This window comes from Vipera ursinii (assembly GCF_947247035.1).
Source record: "Vipera ursinii genome assembly, chromosome: 5".
NCBI lineage: Eukaryota > Metazoa > Chordata > Lepidosauria > Squamata > Viperidae > Vipera > Vipera ursinii.
In genome coordinates this window covers 100,810,897-100,821,756 of record NC_139518.1, presented here as the reverse complement: position 1 = coordinate 100,821,756, position 10,860 = coordinate 100,810,897, and the positions used below count along the sequence as shown (strand labels likewise).

Below are 10,860 nucleotides of genomic sequence, written 5' to 3'. Positions count from 1 at the left end.
GGAGGACAGAAAAGTGAACGGATGCGCCTCTAAATACGGTTTTGCTGGCAGCTCATTGGACTAAGAAATCCTTACTCATTCCCGTGTCCTGATCCACCCATCTGAAGACCAAACAAAGCAAATCCATTTCTTCCAGCAGCTTTGCCCAGGGATTCTTGTCTAAACTCCTTGATATGCCTTGGTGGAGCAGTCGGCTGATGCCTCCTTAAGTAACCCCAGCTGCCTGCCATTAGTGCAGGTTCGAGTCCCACCAGGCTCCAGGTTGACTCAGCCTTCCATCCTTCCCAGGTAGGTAAAATGAGGACCCAGATTGTTGGGGGCAATAAGCTGACTTTGTAATAATGCCGCTTGGCGGGGGCCGAAAGCCCTAATAAGCAGGCATATACATAGAAGGAAGGCTATTGCTAAGCACATTGGTTTGTGCTTAAATTGTAAGCCGCCCTGAGTCTTCGGAGAAGGGCGGGATGTAAATGGGATTAAAATAAAAATAAATAAAATAAATATGTGGGGGGGAAAAAACCCGGCTTGCCAGACTCTTTAGATAATCATGGTCACCAGGTTTGGAACAAGCCAATCCAGTGTTATCTTGCTTTCTGTATCTCAGTTCAAATCCTTTCCAGGGTTTGACCTCTAGGGAATCCTTGGATCCTGCCCTGAACAAGTCAGGCAGAGGCTGGACAGGCATCGGGGTCTGAAGTCCTTGACAGAACAGGAAGTGGCTTCAGAGGGCTCCTTCCCGCGATACGTTTCTGGGATCCCATTATCAAACATGGAACAGAGGCCAAGTTTCCAGCACACACCTTTAATCGTGAACGGGACGCTAGCGAGAGAGTTTTCAGGACAGTGCCTGCAGACGTCACGGCACGCTTGGAATTTAGGTATTTCTGGGGGACACAATTGTTCCTCTGGGACTTGCTGCCACACGAGTATTTTATAGCTAAAGTCTCAAGGCCTCCCCGTTGCTTTCTCTTTTTCACTCATTAACCGGAGATCAAGCTCCCGAAGTTGGCTGAGGAAACCCGTGTTTGGGCAGACGCCTCTATGTTCTCGCACAATCTTTAAGGCCTCCACGAGGTTCTTGTTTTCGTAGATCATCAAGAAAGCCAGCACCAGGGTTGCTGAGCGGCTGATCCCCATGGCACAGTGAACCAAAACTTTCCCTGCAAATAAGAAAGTAATATGGTTAAGATACGTTTGCACATCTAGGCCAGGGGTAGGCAACCTTGGCTCTTTTATGACTCGGGCACTTCAACTGGAGGATTCCCTTGATCCTTGCTTTCCATCCCTATCTCATTTTCCTTGCAAGGCAAATTTTATTTTCCAAAGTTGAGGCACGAGGACCCTTGACCCCTCCACCTCTTGAGCATTTCTGCTTAGTTGGATCAACCCAGAGTAAATTCCTCTGGGGTCTCTGCACCATCACCAGCAGCAGGAGAAGAAACCTGAGTCCTCTCTCTAAATATAGCTACAAAGGAAGAGGTTTAGCAAGGAGCAAACCTTGGCCTGGGAAAAAAATAGAAGAAGATTTCTCAACTTAAGAGTTAATTTTGTGTTTGATAATCTCTAATTAGCTTGCTTCCAAGTGCTAAACCTAGCATTTTGGTTTTTAAATGGAATTTGTGCACTTCTATGTCCTTCTGAAATGATGAATCTTGACACTCAGAATGTTGGCGTTGCAAGTCTGTGTGTTACTCAATGGCGGTGAGACCCCAAACAATATTAGATCCCAGTTCAGAAAGTCTTAACTTTGGTGTGTGGATGCCTCAGTTTGGCAAACAAAGATTTCCCCAAAGTAACCCAATAGCTCTAACACAAAGGAGGAGCCCCCAGTTCCACACCTCTGTTCTTCTACTAAGGGACAACCTAGTCACCCAGTTGAGCCTCTTCTGACACCCCCTCCTGCATTTTTTCGTCTCTTAAATTTCCTCTGTCTTCCCCCCAGAAAAACACAGGTTATAGGTGAGCAGTCAACTGGAAAAAAAGTTCAGAAACTTGCTTTGTTTGTTTAAAAAAACAAACACGTGACTCCTCTGAACTAAAGAAAACTTTGTCTGTCCTGGAAGATTTCTTCGGGAGGAAACAGAGTGTCAATATCATAATTTCTGGGAGCTGACATCATCGACTTCTCTTAAAGGTTGAGAAACCCTGCTCTGGCCAATGAAAGAGAAGTCAGCCGTCGGCCGCTGTGCCTCCAGGTAATGTCCTCGTTTCTCCTTCTTGGACAAGAAGCGAAAGGTCTTCCAAGAAACAAGGAAGTCCAGCTGCCTCCTGAAGAAAAGCACCTTCGGGACAGAGGATGGAAGATGATTATCGGGACACCTGAGAAGATGCAGCCCACTCTGTTTACCTCTGGGCGACTTCAGCGCTGCCCTGATGTATTTAGCCGTTGGGTAGAAGTAAATGCTGAGATCAAACTTGGGATCGTCATCGGCTTCCACCCCGTAGTAATCAACTGGCAAGTCTCGGTAGAACTTGGCCCCCGTGTCAATGTGGAACCGCCCCGCAGCCGCATTCACGATGTGGGAGATGCCCATCCGACGTAGCTGCTCTATATTCCGGGCTATGTACCTGCAAACGAGGGCCAGTTTCATTATTCTACATTTCTCCTCACCTTGGAGAGGAGTTAAGTGTTCATGGAGACATTAAATGGGCTCGACTGTCCTAGTTAACTAAATACAAGGCTCAAATTTAACCCCAAAAGGACCCTGGCATGCTTGCTGCACCGGTTGAAGCTGTAGGGAAACATATATATTTAGGCTTCTTGGTGCTCCCTGAGCGTGGTTGGTTTCTTACAGATGTTTCATTACCCAACTAGGTAACTAGGTAATCCTACCCACCTAGCACTGATGTTGTTACCTAGCTCGGTAATGAAATGTCTGCAATAAAATAACTAAGCTCAGAGAGCACCAGGGATGCCACAAACATCCTCTTTTAGAGGAACACACGTTCACACATACAAAGATGGTTGCATGTAAAAGGTGAGCCTTTGATCCTACGATTGCAGTTCACCTCTTCACTTTTTAAATCCTTCCAGCTAAGGCCCCAGTCTCTAACCAGTGCAATTAAAACCTGCCAAGTCTGTTTTAGAAGAGAAAAACTATGGTGTGAAAGAATTCTATAGGCAAACAAAAGACTCTTTTTAAAACACAAAAGCACTTATTCTAAACATTGTGTAGAAATGTATCTAACAAAACCTCCCTCCCTCCTTCCCCCCTCTTTCTTTCTTTCTTCTTTCTTTCTTTCTTTCTTTCTTTCTTTCTTTCTTTCTTTCTTTCTTTCTTCCTTCCTTCCTTCCTTCCTTCCTTCCTTCCTTCCTCTCCCCCTCTCCCTCCTCCCTACTTCTTTCTTTCTTTCTTTCTTTCTTTCTTTCTTTCTTTCTTTCTTTCTTTCTTTCTTTCTTTTTCTTTTTTTCTTTCTTTCTCTTTCACCATTTGGAGAAGAAAAGGAGGATTCGGGAATAGTGCTCAGTGATGAGAGATTTTATCTGATTCCATTGTCGCATTTTCAGGAGCTAAACAGGTTGTGATTTAGGCACCAGGCTTTTAAACAACCACTCCTCCTGCAGCCGAAAAGTCTCGGATCTTTGTATTGCTTTATTTATTGATCCATTTGCTTAAATGCCATAATCGGGTTTTCAGCTGAATGGAGTACAATAAAATCATAATAAGACCATGGACACAATACACAAAAGCACTAATCAAGACCTGCCTAAAAGCAGACGAAGGAATCCTTCCCTTTTATCCATCTGGGCTGCAACACTCTTGATGGGACAGAAAAGAGTTAAGCATTTTCTGCATCTCTTTTGCTGCTAATTAGCGATTGGAGGTTTGCAACCCAAATTTGGTAGCCCATGTGGCAACCCCTGAAGATGTGAGATGGACCTTGCTTGCTGCCTTTAAAAACCTGGACCAAACGTATCCGTTTCCCAAATTTTGATCATGAGGCTGCAGGGATGATCCTAAGTATGACTTATTGCAACTTTGAACAGTCGTAAGTCAAAGATTACCTGCACAAAGGTTGGCCAATAATATCCAATAACATTTATATGTCACAGTAAAAGAGTAGTCGAAAGTAAACCCGGTGAAGGAGGATGGGGCCTAATTTCAAGGAAGAAGGCCAAGAGGGCCACATGCTTGTCCATCTCCCCCTTTTCTCCCCTTCTCTAAGAGGAGATTTGCAATACCTTTCAGGGTCAGCAATGGAAGCCCATCCACTTACAAATCTCCAATATAAAGGTTAGGCCAGACTTCGTCGACATTGGCCCGGCAAGGAACGACTGACCACAACATGCGCTGCAGCTCCCCCAGTTCTGGCGTTTGGTAGCCCTGTCGGCTGGTCAAGGCGCGACTGGACGTTCTTTGCAGCCCAGGTCGTCTCAGGTCGTCTGCATTTAGCGAAGAGCAAGACATTCTGGAAGAGACTGGAAAGGAAAGCTCCTCCGTGGAGATCAGTGTGGAACATGTGAGTAAAGGCAAGACATAAAAGGTAGGAGGCATGATAGGAAATTGGCTTTGGGGACGAGGAACACACTTTCTGATTGCAAGGATGGGCCACTCGCCGTTTCATGAATGCAGGAACCGCGGACGTTGCTGCCTGCCTCCTCCGGACCCTCACAGGTGCACCCCTCGCCCTTGTTTTGAAGTTCGGCTTCAAAACGGTCATTGTCCTAGGGCAGCCGTCTGAGTGGATGGTTTGCCACACGGCCGTCTGGTCTAGTGACAATCCTAGATGCGACTGTTGCAGTGGGTGGCACATCTCGTCCCCATCCTCCAGCACCAGCAACCGAGTCCTCTAGGCTGCTGGGCTGCTGTGCTAGGATGAGCAGCTGCCATTTGTAATGGTCTGGCCATGGATCCCGCAACGCCTCATTAAATCAATGAACTTCCATCGCCTGGTGTTTTCAAATTCCCCCTTGAAGGGGGGGGGGGCTGCGTTCAGCTCTTTTGCTTTCTGCTCCGTCCTTCTCAACCCCTGCCCACCATTTGCAACATTCCTTCCTAGATCTTTAGGTAGCCACAGGCGCCTTCTCTTCTGGTTCTCCCTCTGAGAACCATGGACCTACAGTGTAATGTGGGAAACGATTTGTTTCCTGTTTCCTGGTTATTGTAGCTTCAAAACAACAATGGTGTGATAAGAGGGGGAGGGGGGGAAGAGAGAGAGAGAGAGATGGATGTGAGGGCATCTGGTAATGTAAATCCCTAAAACCAGAAGCCAGGATTGGAAGATTCTCCCACATAGACCATTCTGTAAGTCCAGGTCACTCTTCTGATTTATTAGTTGCGTGTTGCTTTCAACTATTAAAAATTCAGCCAGTTTCATTTGTAGGGGGTCAGGGGTCCTCAAACCTGGCATCTTTAAAACTTGAAGTCCACAAGTCGCCAAGGTTGAAGACCCCTGTCCTATATAACATCTTTGTCATATTGATTCTTGTATCCTGTCAATATTAAATCCATATCTAAAACAGCCTGATTTTCAGCTATATTCTCTTCTTTTAAGCCTTTATTTATCGGCTAGTCTACTCTGAAGACTAGATTCTAGGCACATTGTTGCCAAAGATCCTCAAATGCATCCAGAGTTAAAAAATTTTACTCCATTGTGTATTACCAGGAATTCTCTTTTAATTATAATCTTTAATTCTATCTGGCTGTTTCTTGTAACCAGCCTTGCAGGTTTTTCCTTATCATGTTTTCCCAAGAAGAGATTGTTTTTTTTTACATTTAAAAGCAAATCTTTGTAGATTTTTTAATAAGATTTTAAAGAAACCACAGGAAATATCCTTATAACTTGCCAAAGTTTTCTTTCCACTCAGTCTGGCCTTTTAGACCATCTAAAAACTTTCCAAAATCAACATTTTAATCACCATTTTCCTCCTTAATTGCAAGTAAAAAAAGGGTTTTTCTTAAAGTTTTAAACTTAAATAAATCTTTGTGCCAGTGCAATAAAACTTATTTTTCCAACCTTTTGCATATTAGATGGTAGTAAGACCTTTTAAAGAACCATTATATTAATCAAAGCTTTTCTAATTAAATTAATACAGGTTACAAACCTCAGTTGAAATTTCTTCAGGAATTTAGAAAGATTCCATAATTATCTCTGGGCCTTTGATAAAAATGATGCAGCATAAAAAACTAATTCCACTTTTTTGTATTTGTTAGTGTTAGAGTTACTAGAGCAAAATGCTGGAAATAGATTTGTTTAGGTTAATTAACTAATTAATTAACACATAATCTTGAGTAATCCTTTGAAATGGATGAAATTAAATATATTCCCAAACTGTGCATTTTAATGCCTGCTCCCTGTGTATATATTGCTGTATTTTCAATGTTTTGTTGATGCATTATATTAAAACAACATTAAAAATAATAAATTATATCTTTTTTTTCTTTGCTGTCTTACTCATTTGCTGTAAAACTAAATTTCGGTTAAAAACTGTCAAAATTCTTAACTCTGATCACTCTTTGGAAATTCTCTTATTGTTGGCTAAGAACGGGGGCAGCGTTCCTTCTGATCAGATTATAATTGTTTTTGTTACTCATTACTTATATGACATGAAATAGGCTATGAATAATCTAAACACGTACTAAATAATACCAGTTTAACATTCTACGGAAGCAGCGGGGCTGCAAACAGGATGAAGGAGACCCCTGGGAAATGGGAACAGATGTTTTAGGCAAGTATTTCAACTAGCTTTGATCAACTTCATTAACATATTCTGAGCTTCTTCTTCTTCTTCTTTTGAGTGAAGAAAGAAACGTTGGGTGACTTCAAGGGCACGGTGCTTTTTTATCATTTTTATGCAACACTTATAGAAACACACTGGGGCCAATCGTAACACAAATGTTGGAGAAATTATAAACTGAATTATTAGCCTGGGGGGGAAAAAATCTCTGAAAGAGATTTTTTTTTCTCAATCCTGCCATAACCCGTCCTATCAAATATCCAGTGAGGATCGACAGCAATCATGTTTCCTGTAGAAATGTTGGATGTGTTCATCAAATAGGTCATCCAGATTGATTTTTGTTACAAGTCTCTGAAGTGGCTTCACTTATCATAAAATAGATGAAGGAGGCTCAGTCATTTTATGGCTGGGGGCTACATATAACATTGAAAGAGAGTTGGTAGCTGAAGTGACTAAGATCTTGGGATAAGCCTTTGATTCTTAAAAAAAATTACATTAAGCCTGTTCTATCATTTATGAGTGTTTATCCATGAAAAAGAAAGATATATGCCCCACTTACTAGCAACTAGGGCCAAAGTGACTTTTAAAAAGCGAGTAAGAAGGTACCAACCATCCATTCTTATTATGGACACAAGTCTTACATTTCTGGCATATATCCATCACCTTATTTAATGCTGTAGTCCGGAATATATCTAAGGAGCGCTCTTGAACTGAGCTGTTCTGATGATTAATTAATATGTTGCTTATAAATGGGGAGCCAGTTTGATGTAATGGTTAAAGGCAGCAGACTGGATACGAAGAGTTCTCGTCCTATATGAAGAGTAGTTGTAGGAACTGGGGATGTTCAGGCCAATGCAGAGAAAATCTCCAACTTTGGCAACTTTAAGACTTGTGGACTTCAACTCCCAGACTTCAACTGTTTAATAAACTTTGCTTTCGTCGGCTAACTGCCAACATCATCAGAGTGGAATGCCAGAGGTTCAAAAGCCTGCCTATAAGACCAACTGCTTCTGCGGGCTAAGTTTATTAAACAGTTGTTGTTCGACTATTTGTCTCAACATGAATATACCCGGGATTCACATTTTGTGTGTGTGTATGTATGTGTGTGTGTGTGTATGTGTGTGTGTGTGTATGTAATTTTTTTTAGATTTATAATAGATTTATATATATATATAATATAAGGTAAAGGTAAAGGTTCCCCCGCACATTTGTGCTAGTCGTTTCCGACTCTAGGGGCCGGTGCTCATCTCCGTTTCAAAGCCGAAGAGCCAGCGCTTGTCCGAGGACGTCTCCGTGGTCACGTGGCCAGCATGACTAGACGCCAAAGGCGCACGGAACGCTGTTACCTTCCCACCGGAGTGGTCCCTATTTTTCTACTTGCATTTTTACGTGCTTTCGAACTGCTAGGTTGGCAGAAGCTGGGACGAGTAACAGGCGCTCACTCTGTTACACAGCACTCGGGATTCAACCTGCCAAACTGCCGACCTTCTGATCGACAAGCACAGCGTCCTAACTCACTGAGCCACCGTGTCCCTTTTATATATAATATATATATATATATATATATATATATATATATGTTTTCTGAGGTTTATTTGTTTTCTGAGGTTTTCGCGGGTGCCTGTATGTGGATCCTTGGTTTTTCGGGTTTTTCCCCGCGTAGAACTAAAGGTGTAGGCGCAACGTTTCGACGGAATCCCAAATGGGAAGAGGTGCACGTGCACCACTCCAAAGTTTTGGAGAGGTGCACGCGCACCTCCGCCCGAACACCCGTTTGGAGACCTGCTGGTGCTGCACCAGCAGGTCTCCAAACGGGTGTTCGGGCAGCAGTTTGGAGGTCCCGGGGGTGGCTCTGGCGGCGCCCGGGCTGAAGGCGGCGCCACAACCCAGCGCCCATCACCACGGAGGCCCATCGCCACTGGCGTGCAGGTGCGTCCACATAAAAAAAAGTGGAACCGCGTGCGTGTATCCACGCACGCACATGCGCAAATAACAAAATATTTTGGGCATGCACAAAACATTTTGTTTTATGTGCATGCGCATGCATGGATGCACGCGTGCGGCTCCCACTTTTTTTATGTGTGATGGAACCGGTTCCCAGTGGCTCTTTTGCTTTTTCAGGTTGCCGACCCCTGGCCTATAGTTTAGAAGTCACCTCCATGAACCAAGCAGCCTAAGGTCAACTCTTAGCCATAATTGTTCCTTCTGATATCTGGACCAGGAATCAGGATAGGAACCATAGCCAGGAACCTTGCTGGATCCTTCTTCCTGGTCTAACTGTGCCCATTCGGCCACCCTCAATTGCCTTTCTTTCTTTCTTTCTTTCTTTCTTTCTTTCTTTCTTTCTTTCTTTCTTTCTTTCTTTCTTTCTTTCTTTCTTTCTTCTTTCTTTCCTTTTTTTCAAGAATCAGACATATTCAAGCAGTTGCAGTCAGAGCTTCTTTACCTGCATTCTCAGGCATGCAGGCAATTAAGATAACCATTCCTAGTCCTGGACACAACCAATTCCTTCAGTTCTTTATTCTTAAATATGATAAAAAAGTATGGTATAACACCCTTGTCCTTAATATGGAGAATGGACAATATGAATGCTTGTAATTTGTTAGCTTATATACAATATTAAAATTGCTGGCCAGCCCTGGAAGCCTGTCTGCTTAAGACAAAGATGGAGGGTACGTCCCCACAATCACGGCTTCCCCTGACTTTCAAAGCATCTTGAAGATGAGCCATCATCAGCTTCAAGCCCGATCGTCTTGAACTGGGAGAACAAGAAACAAGAGAGCCTCATTTGAGCAAAGGAACCGTTTAACCCTTGGCCCATCGTGAGCTGCCAGAGGCCCAGGAGTAGCAAAAGTCCCTCCGTCTGCACTCCGTGCAAAAGGGAAATGGCACAAACTGCTCTGATAGCAGCTCTGCCCTGGGTAGGCTGTTCTCACGTTCTGTCTGGCTGTATATAAAATCCAGGTGGTTCCAATGTGGAGGGGATTGAAAACCCTCCGTGCCACCCTTCTCCTTAAAAGGGACCTGCCTAGGTGGCCTCTCCCCCCCCCAGCAAATGAGACACAGCAGGAGTTCCCGCAAACGGTCAGCCTCTCCCACTCTGAGAAAATGCTCGTGTACTCTGGACTCTACTACATCATTGCTGAGCCGGGAGTAAATAGATCCAGCCGTCGGAGACGGGCAATGTCATCAGAGAGGTCAAGAACGGATTCTGGCAAGGTGCGGAGACCTCCTGTGGATGGACCTAACGTGATTCTCCCTCTCCTGTTCCTGAAAAGGTTGTCATCCTACAACATGAACGATGGGAAGGCTTCTGCCTGGACAACCAAAGGCATCAGAGCAGCCCAGAGCTGGAAAGGCATCCAACTTTCTTCCTAGATGGGCCTGGAGATGCAAAGCTACCACCCAGCTCCTGGAAGTGTGTCAGGAGAGCCCGACTCAAACACGTGTCCTTAAGCTCCTCTCAATCTTCCTCCGTTCTTAGACGGCACTTTTGAGATTCTCTGCCCACCTGCTCAGACACACCTACATCAGCCCCGTGACCAAGGACGCCTGGCTGACCAGGAAGTGGCGGGAAGCGAGCCAGCCGATAGGCAGAAAAAGACAGCATGCCCTTGCAGTTGTCGTTCAGCTGTTGGGGGGAAAGACACCACTCTACCCCGTGCGTCCACCCGTCTTCAGCAGATATCAGTTTGTCAACAAGCTCGAAAGTACTTGCCTTTTGGGGTGTCCAGCGTCTCCGGCTGCCTGGGACGGTTTTAGATCATGACATCCTTCTGGCGTTTCCTGCTGGCTTGCTGGTTACACAACAGCTTCCCTGCCCCGTTAGCTGCATGTGGTTGATTCAACGGCTATTTTTAATGGCATTAATTATAAACCGTGGTCTGTGTCCCCCCCACCCCCACCCCGATAGCGGACTTCCAAATATTTCAGGGCGAAAGGCAGCTGGGCCCGCCCAGCATCTGAAATAGCCTCAGCTCTGGATGACCTTCCAGAGAGCTTCGGGTGTCACGTTCCCACGTGGGGGTGTGGAAGGGACGGTTCCAGGAACTGCGAGTTCTCAAGCGGGGAGAAAGCAAATGGGGGGAGCCTGTCATGCGATTTCCCCCCCCCCGGAACAAAGGCGAGAGTGTTTGAAAGAGAAGGCGGCTTTTGTCTTGCTGCGATACTTTGCATTCCTT

The 10,860-nt window shown here is 44.7% G+C and overlaps 1 protein-coding gene across 3 annotated transcripts; it reads right to left on the bottom strand.

Moving 5' to 3' along the window:
* Positions 1 to 511: 511 nt before the first annotated feature.
* On the bottom strand, positions 512 to 10,532 carry LOC310641311 (dual specificity protein phosphatase 13B-like). 3 transcript variants are annotated; one of them, XM_083364277.1, is made up of 4 exons: positions 10,398 to 10,532; positions 4,219 to 4,420; positions 2,348 to 2,568; positions 512 to 1,160 (listed from the first exon to the last, which is right to left on the bottom strand). In XM_083364277.1, the coding sequence occupies exons 2-4, from the start codon at positions 4,407 to 4,409 to the stop codon at positions 946 to 948; spliced, it is 627 nt and encodes a 208-aa protein (XP_083220403.1). In that variant the 5' UTR covers positions 4,410 to 4,420; positions 10,398 to 10,532; the 3' UTR covers positions 512 to 945. The 3 variants fall into 3 exon arrangements, with proteins under 3 accessions (XP_083220403.1, XP_083220404.1, XP_083220402.1); XM_083364278.1 differs by having other exon boundaries at positions 4,219 to 4,384; positions 10,398 to 10,528; XM_083364276.1 differs by lacking the exon at positions 10,398 to 10,532 and having other exon boundaries at positions 4,219 to 4,746.
* Positions 10,533 to 10,860: the final 328 nt, after the last annotated feature.